The sequence below is a fragment of the Emys orbicularis genome, chromosome 9 (assembly GCF_028017835.1).
Source record: "Emys orbicularis isolate rEmyOrb1 chromosome 9, rEmyOrb1.hap1, whole genome shotgun sequence".
NCBI classification, from domain to species: Eukaryota; Metazoa; Chordata; order Testudines; family Emydidae; genus Emys; species Emys orbicularis.
In genome coordinates, this window is record NC_088691.1 from 54,404,815 (window position 1) to 54,416,844 (window position 12,030).

A 12,030-nucleotide genomic window follows, 5' to 3' on the forward strand; every position below is an offset into this window, starting at 1 on the left:
GATGCATCTAACAAAAATTGTGAGCAAGAGATTCCACCACTTTCCAGCTCACGTGTATGAAGCATAGTTGGACACTCAACTAAATAGCAGTCCGGTTGCCCTACCTCCTGGGGCCGTAGCCTGCACTCAGGGCCCTATTGCACGAGGTGCTGTATAAACCCAGAGGACAGTCTCTGCTCCAGAGAGCTGCCGATCAACCTAAGCAAGAGAGCCAAAGGATGGATGGATTGTTACCCCCCATTGTACGGCTGGGGAACTGATGCCAAAGGGATAGGTGAGTAGCCCCAGGCCCCACGGGCAGACTGTGGCAGCCTTGCCAAAGAGATAATGGCAGGGCTTGGGCACCAATTGGGCTGGCAGGAACTCGGTGGGGCGAGGGCATGGCGGGACAGTGCTGTGTCACCCTGTGCCACTATAGCTTTTCTTTCTTCTTTGGCAACAGGGAACCCCCCACATGGCCTGAAGATTGTTCCCACATTAAAACCAGTCACATTTCCAAGGCCGAGTGACAGGCGATGAGAGAAGGGACTGTTCCACCTGCTCCCAGCCCCTGGTCCCAACTGGAAACAGCCCACTGCCCAGTCCAGCAGGAACCACACAGCTCTGTGGTGGGCTGCTGTGCTCAGCTCCCCGCCCCAGGCCGCTCCTTGGCACTGTGTCACCATGGCCCAGAGCTCAGAGGTATCCATGGAAGTTAAGTGCCAAAAGGCCTTTGAGGGTCTGGGCTTGAGTCCCTGATGGTGCAGTGCTCTGCAGCATGCCCAAGCATGGTTCCCAGGGACCCAAGAGAGTCATTCCAGCAGAATCCCCTCCTCCCTGTCACTGCTATACTGCCACACAGACTCCTATGGCTCTGCAGCCCTGCTGCCCCCAGACTCCTCTCCTGCTTGCTCCTTCGCTATCCACTATGGGACGCTCCGGTGACCAGCCAGGGCCCCTTCACAGGGCCATGACTGGCCAGCGATGAGGCAGCTTCTCAGGCTGGCCTTTGCGGGTTAGATTCTCCTCCAGGGATGTGTGCATGAGAAAACAGCTCAGCCACTGCCGATGGGGCTGTCCTGGGCTCTTGACCGCCTTTGGAGGCTGAGTCCTTCCAGCAGCCGTGTGGTTTGGAGATGCAATCATAGCCACATGCCTACACACCGCCCTTCCATGTGCAGGGACAGACCGAGCTGTTGGCGTTTAGCATAGCTGGAGCTCTGCTGCACTCCGACAGCTGTCCACACCTAGGGTCCGGGCCCTTTCAGCCCACCTAGCTGGCTGGAGTCCATTAGCACCACTTGGGCTCCTGGACGCACACCCGCGCTGTGTGGCACTGAAAGAGTTACACCGGTTTGTAATGCCCACGGTGCTCCACAGCCGCTCAGTCTCCTTCATTCCAGCAGCCGTCCCCAGGGGCTGCGTAAGAAGCTTGCATTGAGGCAGTCGGCACCAGTGGCCACTGGGGCACGTGCCTAGAGCCGCCGGGCTGTGATACTCACACAGGCTCTGTCACAGAGAGACGGGTGCCTGGGATGTGGCCAAACCTGTCTCCTCATTAGTAGAGCAGCTGATTTAGAGATGCACGCTGCAGCCAGGGGCTCCAGGCTGCTCACTAGTCCGCTCCAAACACACCAAGTTTCTGCTCAGAACAGGACCAGGAACTTCACCACACTAGGTCCTGGCAGCCAATCCTTGGCCACCCACTGGTCATTGTTAGCACGGCTTGTTCCCTCTCAGGAGCGAGGACTGTAATGAGTGCACCAGGCACCATTCTGTGCCATTCACACTTGGGTGGAATGTTGCTGGGCCGCTCCTCAGCTGGCATAGGCTGGCACAGCCCCAATGGAGGTGTAGCCCAATAACTGGCCCCTTGGCTGCGGGCTGGAGGCAGCCTCGCACATGCTCTGTTAGCAGAGGCATCCATCTGCCAGCTGAGAGAACCACGTAGGCAGCCTGCCTCTTAATGCAACTCTTTTACCAGTACCCATGCAGCTCCCACAGCTCATCTCTGGCATCTCGTATGCAAAGTCCCTGAAATTTCTGCTCGTCTCTCACCCTAGCTGGGGTCACTTGTCTTCTGAGAGCTTGATCATACATGGGCCCAGCATGTTCCCTGCGCCTGCATTGCCACCTTCTGGGCACAGTATGGCATATGCCCAGTTAATGCCTGGGCGTGAGCATGTGGCAGCTCATTGGAGGGTACCCTGAACTGCATGCTACCATATTGAGCTCCATATGACCATACCATACAACCCCTCGGCCAAGCAAAATAGAGGAAAAAAGAAAACCTCCGCCAGCCAATTATCAGCAGAGCTCAAACAACCGGCCAATCAGAGAGAGCAGAGAAAAAAAGTGGACCAGCTGAGTGCCCCCTGCAAGTTGTGCTTGCTCTGGGTGCCTGCCTTGCTTGCCCACCCCTGGCTAGGGTCCTGCACACCGGGGGCTTTGCTGGAGAGGTCCACAGTGGGAGTGTGTTGGGGGACGGGGGTGTGTGTCCGGCTAAGCTGGTTTGGCACATGTGGAACCCAGCCCCTCATTCCAGAGCGCTCTCAGCTCTGCTCCTCCCCAGCACGGAGGAGGGTTTGCCCACCTGGCCACTGGCTAGTACTTAATAGCATCATCCCATCGCACTCACAGGGCAGAACATGCCAGAGCCAGGCACATAAGACTTGCAAATCAGCTCAGGCTGAGGGCCCCTTAGGCCAGTGTCCCATCTGTGCTGGTGGTCAGCGCCGGCTGCGTTCGAGGAAGGCACAAGAACCACTTTAACAGGCAACTGGGGACTAACCTGAGCAGTGAGCAAGCGTCTTGCTGAACTCAGGCAGCGCGAGGCTGGTTTCTCACCTGGTACCAGGCCTGGATTAATCAACGGGCACTCACTGCCCGTGCTCAGGGCTCCCATCTGATGTCCCTGGACTGCTGGGGAAAAACAGTAACCCAAGTGGTGCTGCGACCCCAGGGCGCCACTCACTCTGATTTGGCCCAGCAGCCCATGAGTGGTACGGGGCTGTGTGGGTACAGGGCTGTGGGAGTGCGGGATGGGCCGTGGGCGCTAGTGGAGGGGGGCCAGGCAGGAGCAGCCGCAGTCTGGTGGGGATGTTGGGGGGCTGTGGAGTGAGGGTTTGGAGGTGTGAGGGGGTGGTGGAGTGGTGGGGGTGAGTGGGGGATGTTGGGGGGTTGTGGAGTGGGGGGATTGGGGTGCGAGAAGGGTGCCGGGGTGAGTTCTGGGGGCTGTGGGGAGAATTGGGATGTTGGGGGCAGATGGAGCATTGTGGGGGTAATGGAAGAGGTTGGGTGGGTTGTGGGGGGCTGGGGACTGGGGTTGCAGGGTTGGGTTGCTGGGTTGGGTTGGGGGGCTGTCAGGGTAAATGGGGCTGAGGGAGATTGTTGGGGTATATGGGCTGGGAGGGCATGCAGGAGTGCAAGAGAGGGGTGGCTGGGCCAAACCTGAGTGGTGCTGTGCCCTGGTGCTCGCCCCCTCCTCCCCGACCATAACCACTAACCATCCAAAGGCTCACACCGGCTGGTAGGGGCTGGCACGGGCATCCCAATGACATTCTGCCTTGACATTCCCTGTGGGGACCCCAATTTTCATAGCACACAGGGCCCCGCATTTCTTTACCCTGGGCCTGCCTGCAGCAGGAGGGGTTCTCGCTCTTATCCATTCAGCCCTACCAATGTAGCTGTGCCGGCTCTTGGTCTACGTGGACACAGCCCCCCTGCATGCTACGCTCTAGCCAAAGTACCCCCAGGCGGCACTGAGACGGCAGAAACAGCTGGTGGCAGCTACATACCAAAACCACCCTGGGGAGAGGCAGTCTGGCCTAGTGCCGAGGGCACAGGGCTGGAGCCTGAAGGGCTGCGTTCTAGTCCCAGCTGTGCCGATCCCCTGGAGCAGATCACCCACCTGTCCATCCCTCTGCACCTGCCACCCCGGGGCCAGCTCGACCCTGAGGCTGGAGGGCGTTCATGGGGGGCAGCTGCAGTTCAGGGGGTGGCTTGAGGTTCTGGATCCCACGTCATCCCATATAGATTCTGGACAGGGACGCGACCAGAAGGCTCCTATGGAGGGGGCCCAGGACTCTCCCTCTCCTGCCCTGGTCCAGCTCTCGCCCCACACTCTCTCCCAGCTCCTCCCCTCACTGGCACTCTCCCCCTGTCCCCAGAGCCAAAACCACTCCCCTCCTGCTGCCCCACACCCAGCTCTGAGCTCCCCCCTGCACCCAGCCCTGTGCCACGCCCAGACCTGAGCGCAAGGGAGGCAGTCAGCCTGAAGAGCACCACCCCCAACAGCAGCCAGGCAGTTCTGGGAGCCCCCAACCCAGCCACCTTCTGCAGCTCTGCTTCCCCAGGAAGCACCAAAAGCTGGACCCACCCCTCCCAGGGGCTGCGGGGTCCTGGTGCTCCCTGCCCCACTTCTCCCCAGGGTCTGGGAGTGGCCACAGGTGCCAGGACTGCAAAGAGGGGTGGGGGAAGCAGGCATGAGGGGGGTTGCAACGCCACTCAATTTTGGCCTAGCTGCCCCGAGTGGCTGGCCAAATTTCCAGCTCCTGTCAGGGGTCAACGTGGGGGGGGGGAGCCCTCTACCCCCTCCCCTTTGTTACATCCCTGCCTCTATAACAATTTAGCTAGTGCATGTTCTGGGCAACTCATCTTCAGGACCCACAGCATCTAATTGCAATAGACTTCTAAAACCTGGAGTCAGACAAATTGCTAGTTGCAGCCGCAGCCGCTTGTCACAGTCGTAGTTTACATGTAGCAATGAAACAGCCCCATGCGGCGCTACAGCCCAGGAGGTGGGAAAATAACCAATGGAAAACCAAGGGAAAACATGTCTGAGCTTTTTTTTTTACTGTCTGAGCAAGGCAAAAGCGTCAGGCTTTTATGGTGAGCTGAACCCAAACCGTTCCCTTGGATTCGATTTGCGTCTGCTAATTGAATCGTCTCGTCCCCGTGGCAGGACTGTAAAATACAGTCTGCCCATTTGTCAGGGGCGGGAAGGGAAGATGAACTATAACCAGGGCACTGAGCTTTGGCGCCAGTTGAAACGGCTGCATGAGTTGTTCTGGGACGGTAATTGGAGGTGGGGGAAGGACGGGCGGGGAGTGTGCTGTGGAGGGCAGCGGGCGGTGGGCACAGTGGGACGCACGCTTTGAGGACAGTCCTTTCTCAGCTGGAGCATTAAAATGTTCTTTGCAGCTGGCTGGAAAGCACGGCTCTAAACCAGACATTACTGCTTAGGAAAGCCTGACTCAGCCACTCCGTGACACATTGGGATCCAGCCTCGCCCAAAGTCCTGGACTCCCTCCTGGCCATCTTTGCTCTCCTCCCTTTCCCAGGCGATACGGACATAGTTGAGGGAGGGATACAGCTCAGGGACTGAACCGGAGCGATCCCTCTCCTCATGTGGTAGCCCTTAGGAGGCTGGAGTTTCCAGGCAGAGAAGCATTCAAAGGAGCAGACTGGGGAGATATCCCAGCTTTGTCGGTGGGTGTCCGACCCCTGGGAAGAAGACAGGGTAGGATTATAGGCTAAGGCCATGTCCACACTACAGCCGCTAAGCACAGCTCTGGTGCTGGGGCTGTGCTGTTATAGCACCATAGACTTGTCCTATCCCCATCCATGCAGTTACTCCACCTCTCCGGGAGGCAGGAGCTCGGCCAATGGAAGAATCCTTCCATCAACTGAACCGTGTCTACACGAGCGGCTAGGTCACCGGAACTACCGCGCACCACGTTTCACTGCCCGGCGCACTGTAGCTAGGTTGATCTAATTTCTAAACGTAGCCCAGGTCTAGGCAAGAGAGGAGGGAACCAGTCGCTGGCTGGGTTTGGGGCGTATGAAGGGGAAATGGAAAGGGATCGGTGTGGGGCCAGTTTTAGTGGGCGTGGAATCACATGGCAGCGTGTGAAGGCAAGGCAGGCACTTGGCAGTGGGGCCCTAGCTAAGATGGCAGTGGATTTCCAGGCTCTAGCAGTGCAACCAGCAGCAGTGGTCCTATCACTCATTATACACACCCTGAGCACCGGGCAGAATGGGTATCACAGCTATTCTGGAGCGAGCCAGGCAGCTGGGACAGGGCTGGGGCTACCAGGAGAGATCTGGAGCTGAGAGCTGGTCTAGTCAAGGCTCATTCTCTCAGCGCGATTTCCCGCAGCCATTGTCGGCTGTGTGCTAAAGGCCGAGTGCTGCAGGCAGGACGAGGAGCTGTGAGAAACAGACGTAACCCTGCCAAGAGCCCTCCAGCCTCAGCCGGCTGAAATAGCCCTGCAGTCCGGGGGTGCTGGCTGGGGGCACAGGAGAAGGCGTTTGTACTTGTGATGTGAGCGAGGCAGGGACAGGGTCTCTGAGCCAAAAGCCGCATTCACCTCCCCACTGTGCCCCAGCAGCATGAAATACATGCTCCAGTTTAGATTCCAAAGCCGGCAGCTAAGGGGAAGGCTGGGTTTGGCTGTGAAGCACAAATGGGTTTTTCCTCAGTCTTTGTCCGTTGTCTTCAGCCCATGCACTGGTGGCCCGGGGGCCGGCACAGCCCCTTCTGCCCATGCACTGGGGGCCCGGCCCAGCCTCTTCTGCTCATGCACTAGGAGGCCGGGGGCTGGCACAGCCCCTTCAGCTCACACACTGGGGGTTTGGGGACTGGCACAGCCCCTTCTGCCCACACACTGGGGGTTTGGGAACTCGCACAGCCCCTTCTGCTCACACACTGGGGGCTTAGGGGCCGGCACAGCCCCTTCTGCTCATGCACTGGGGGCCCAGGACCTGACACAGCCTCTTCTCCCCATGCACTGGGGTCCCGGGGCCTGGCACAGCCCCTTCTGCTCACACACTGGGGGCTTAGGGGCCGGCACAGCCCCTTCTGCTCATGCACTGGAGGCCCAGAACCTGACACAGCCTCTTCTCCCCATGCACTGGGGTCCCGGGGCCTGGCACAGCCCCTTCTGCTCACACACTGGGGGCTTAGGGGCCGGCACAGCCCCTTCTGCTCATGCACTGGAGGCCCAGAACCTGACACAGCCTCTTCTCCCCATGCACTGGGGGCCCGGGGCCTGGCACAGCCCCTTCTGCTCATGCACTAGGAGCCCGGGGGCTGGCACAGCCCCTTCTGCTCACACACTGGGGGTTTGGGGACTGGCACAGCCCCTTCTGCCCACACACTGGGGGCTTAGAGGCCGGCACAGCCTCTTCTGCTCATGCACTGGGGGCCCAGGGCCTGGTACAGCCTCTTCTCCCCATGCACTGAGGTCCCGGGGCCTGGCACAGCCCCTTCTGCTCGAGCACTAGGGGCCCAGGGACCAGCACAGCCCCTTCTGCCCATGCTCTAGGGGTCTGAGGGCCCCTTCTTATTTAGTCTTGCCCCATATTTTCTGCAGTATTTGTCCCCTCGTCAGGACTCCTTCATCAGAATCTCTGTTCCTGGTGCTCCCGTCTCTCTAGGGGAATCCCCCCTTGGAGCACACTGGGGCTCCCCCAGAAGCACTCCCCAATGTGGGGGAGGACAATGGTCTTATGTTCATACAGGGCTTCTTCCCAAATCATCCCCAAGTGGTTCCATGCAGCCCCCCTGGAGGAAACGGGCCGGTTGTTTCAGAGCACTTAGTGCTGATGCCCGGGGGTGGCTCATTAGAGTGCAGCTTCTTTCCCCTCTAGCTCACACCCCAATTGTCTCCCCATGCTCCCCTCATATGCCCCTGCCGCCCGCATGCCCCCTCTCCTGGTGCTCAGCCTCCCAGAACTGCTGCTTGGTGCACCAGGGGAGCCGGGGCGGGCCGGCTGGGGCTGTGATTAATAATGGTGATAACTCCATGCATGCTCAGGGTTCAAAGGGGGCTCTGTCTCTGAGCCTACGGTGTGGTAGGCCTCTGGTTGGTTAAGCAGAGGACCCCAAAGAAGGACGAGAAAAACAGGACAAAATTGCAACTGGAGCATTTTGCAACGTTCCCTCTGTGACTGTGAGTGAATATCTCACTAAAACAATTAAACAGACGCTTCCACGGGAAAATGACTTCACCAGATTGGGGGGCAAGGGGCCAATGGTGCGAGGGTGATTTCCACCAGCTGAGGATCTGCCCCGCTACTCTAATGACTAAAATCCCTCTAAGTGCAAATCTCAGTGCAGCCGTAACTGTGGAACTGCCACCACTGCCTCCATCATTGTAAGTGATAAATCATTACATCTCCATCTACCCCGCATGGTTGTAAAATATACCTATTGATTTCTGCAATATAAACACGTCACTTACAGGAAATGACTGGAAACAACAACAATGGGAGGAGGTTAGACAGACACTGCACGCCGCCTCAGGATTACAGGCAGGTGGGCATGGAAACAAGAATCAATACACCTTGGAGGACATGGGCAGCATTACTGGAGGACATAACCATGCAAGGCTTGTGCATCAGACCAATCCAATGGAAGCTGGACACTCCTCAGAGCCGGTGTTCTCACCCGCTGGGGTCTGCTGCAGAGTGAGCTAGCAGATGGCTGCCTAGGATCGGTTTGAACGTAGAACTAGATTGTGCCCTCGGACCATCTCCACTGCTGCATGTTATCCGAGCTCAGAACGGCACCAGCCTGACAGCCACCATCTGGCTCAAGCCGTAGCTGGGCTTGCTTGGTGCCCCGGCCAGCTCCTGGATCGAGGAATGGGAAAGATGCCATAGAACCACTTTCCCTGTCTGTCCAGGTCCTGCGCAGAGCACAGCTCAACCAACCCCAGGGATTTGGCGCTGAGGCTCTTCTTGTCTCGGCTTCAGACTTTCCCAGCATTCCTGAGTTGGCGTATTTCCTGCAGGGGGATAATTCTAGCCTGGGCAGAGCCAGACAAGTTGCTTCTTTGCCTGGGTTTGCCCCGCTCCTGGCAGCAAACAGACATCACTGAATAGCTGATCAGATGGTTTTCAGCTTCAGCACCTTGGAGAGTGGTTCCCTGGCACTCGAGTACATGAGGTAGGAGCCCGCCGTTGTGTGAAACGCTTCCCAGTCTCGACAGCCAAACGTCGGAAGACGATGAACCGCTACGAAGCCTTCATACCCTTGCCACCTGCAGCACAGAGGATATGCGTTAATACCCACAGCCTGGGCTTGCATCTCCAATGGGCACCTCCCCACGCTAGTGACTCTGAAGGGCTGTCTACGCTGCAGTCAGCGGTGGGACTGCAGCAGGTGTAGATGCACCTGACCGAGCCAGTTCCAATAACAGCAGCAGTGAAGCCGTACAGCATGGGCCGAGCTACATAGATCAAAGCTAGCTCAGGTATGCCCACGCGTGCTGCAGTCACACCTCTGACTGCAGCCTAGACAGACCCTTGCTAGTTCAAACTGACAGAAATGTTGTCCCGCAAAGATACATTGGCTAGATAGAGAAATGCCCCTCCCAGCCCCCATCACTCCATTCCAAGCTTCCTTATCTGGAAGGGCTGCGACTGGAACAGAACTAGAGGAAGATCCCGCTGCTCGAGGCTTGGTGCTATAGTAGGCCTCTCCCCGTCAGGGATGTTTTGTGTAGTAGCAGACACTGGATTCATTCCCAGTCTGAATAGCTTCATAGCTCTGCCCCCCCTACAGACAATGAGGCACTGATGACTGGTCATGAGATACTGAACCTTTTCCCTCTAGGCTGGTGGTTGAAAAGTCACCCAGTAGTGACCTAGAATGATGGCTGGGTGGGGTGGCCTATGGGAAATGGATTTGGTGGCCTCAGTCCAGGCACTAGTGGACAGGGTCAGCACCACCCCACAGGTCACTGAGAGCAGGTGGGCAGGCTCAGCAAAGGTCAACGGGCAGCCCAGCCATGGAGACTCTAGCCCTGGTGGTGGCACCTCCCGGTCAGGATTGCAGTGGGGCAGCACACAGAGCTCGCGGGGCTGCTGCCCACACAGCACTGGTCCCCAGCCCGACAGAGGCCTGCAGGATGCTCGCTCGGGTACATTTTACCAGTTCTGCATCCACTGTGAAAAGCCTGAGGAGAAAGGCCTCTTATGGGGTCCCTTCTAATCACTGTCCGTGGGCACTGAACCCAACACATCTATTGGCCACAAGAGAGCAGTGGAAGGTGCTGTGTCTCTCCTTCTCTCCCTGCCTCCTCCTTTGGGTCCATTGCCTTGTTTTGCTGCTTTTGGCTGAAATGGCCCAGCTCTGCATGGGTTAGAAAGATGCTTGCTTTGTACTAGGGCCATTCAGAGGTATGGATCTGCAATCAGGTAATGAGAGTAGAAGGAAAGGGTGGAATAACTTCCCCTGTACATTTCCTGCTTGCTCTGCTTCTGGGCCACCTGCCCCCATGCAGAGCAGCCCAGATCCTGAGGAGGCAGAGCAGGGTGACAGGATGAAGTGAATCACTCCAGCCTTCTAAGCCGTCTCTCTCTGCATTTCCTCTGGCCCTTGACTGCAGACAACTGACAGTGCCTCTCCAACTGCCTGTGGCTCTAAGATGGGGCCACGCTGCTCGGGCATCATTACCTGTATATAATACTGTTCACAGAGAAGGTGAATCCGTCAAAGGAGTTTGCTACCACCAGAAAATAATCTTCTCCCACTGAAAAGAATTCCCAGTCCAGAGCACTGTGATAGGGAGCAAGCACACAGATGGGTCATTAGAACCATCCCTAGAGAGGCTCACCAGGTCCCTTCGGGGCACCAGCCTGCATCCGGCCCAGGGTAGGACAGAGACACAAAGCTGTTACCATCTGCTGGCCATTTCCTGGGCTTTGTGATGAGTTGGTGGCTCCAGTCCAGTTCCTAGTGTCCCCGGGAGAAAGGCCATGACCACAGCTGGCATGGAGTGGCCGCGGCAGCAGGAGGGGATGATGGGTATAAAGTACCCTCCTCCAAACAGGGATGGTCTCCCCAGGTCAGGGTGGAGGCACATTGGTGGGACAGTTTGCTGTGCCACTGCCCACAATGCACCTGTTTTGTGGATAAATAGCTGCTAATTCAGCCCTTTCCACAAGCACTTCATTCATAGCAAGCCTGGCCTCCAGTAACAGCCAGCTATGGCCGGTCCATATGTGGGCGTGAGTTATACATGCCACAGAGTCATGTCAGCCCTGGCCAGGCAAAGCCTTGCAAACCCAGACAATGCGGGTCATTGCTGTGGCTATACTGTGACATCTAGCACCACAAGAGGTTAAGAGTTGAATGGGTGACAACACCTTACCTCCTTTCAGCATGGTCAAATTGCACTGTAGTGTCCAGACTCAGAGGAACTGATACAGGGAATGATTAGGGATCACAGCCAAGCTTTCCGATTGATATACGCTTGCTGCTAAATTCAGAACCACACATGACTGGGCTGGGCATTGAGAAGGACAGAACTGGGCCCATATGCTGTATACAGAAGAGGCAAGATCACCCCTCCCTTAAAAGTGACTTACAAAAATTATGTCAGTCTGAGGGGAATGCAGCTATTTCCACATAGAGGCAGGTTTTCCCCAAGCTGCCTTCAGTTATAATACATTTTGAAAAGAATCTTTTCAACAATTGATCCTCACACATTTTAGTTCCTATCATGTTCCAGAACCAGCTACCATTCAGCGAATTCCCAGCATGGGTCAGTGGAGAGGGAATGGGGTAGCCAGTGATTTTTTGTGAAGCTCCACATTTCTCAGCCAAGGTACAGTCGAGGTCCGGACTCTAGAGAAACATTTTTCACATCGCAATAACAATAATGATAAGAAGTAAATAACAAGATTTCGGGGTCCGTTCAAAAGCAGCTGGCGGTCTGGATTTGGCCTGCGGGCTGCCTACTGATTACCCCTGGGACAGGGCATGGGTGGGACACAACAGATATTGCTGGTGCTTGTTATCGGGCCTGATTTTAAGAAGTGCTGAGCAACCTAATCTCCCATTGACTTCTGTGGTGCTGGGCAGCCCGGACTATCAAGCCACTAAGCTTGCTGCCTCCGTTTCCCTACCTGTAAAGAGGGCTAAAGCCCTTAGCCAAGTGGCTTGAAAACAGTGGCTGAGAACAGCCAGACTGGCACTATTTGTTATTGCCACTCTCCAAGCTCCACCCTCAGTGGGATTGGCTGGCAGAGATTTCATGG

General features: G+C 56.8%; 1 protein-coding gene across 1 annotated transcript in view; it reads right to left on the reverse strand.

Annotated features, from left to right (window-relative positions):
• Positions 1-8,872: 8,872 nt before the first annotated feature.
• Positions 8,873-12,030, reverse strand: part of TSPEAR (thrombospondin type laminin G domain and EAR repeats) — an 81,293-nt gene continuing 78,135 nt past the window's right edge. The window contains exons 11-12 of the mRNA XM_065411247.1: positions 10,445-10,546; positions 8,873-9,026 (exon numbers count right to left, since the gene is read on the reverse strand). Of these exons, the coding sequence (XP_065267319.1) occupies positions 8,873-9,026; positions 10,445-10,546 (256 nt within the window). The remainder of the gene's footprint in view (positions 9,027-10,444; positions 10,547-12,030) is intronic.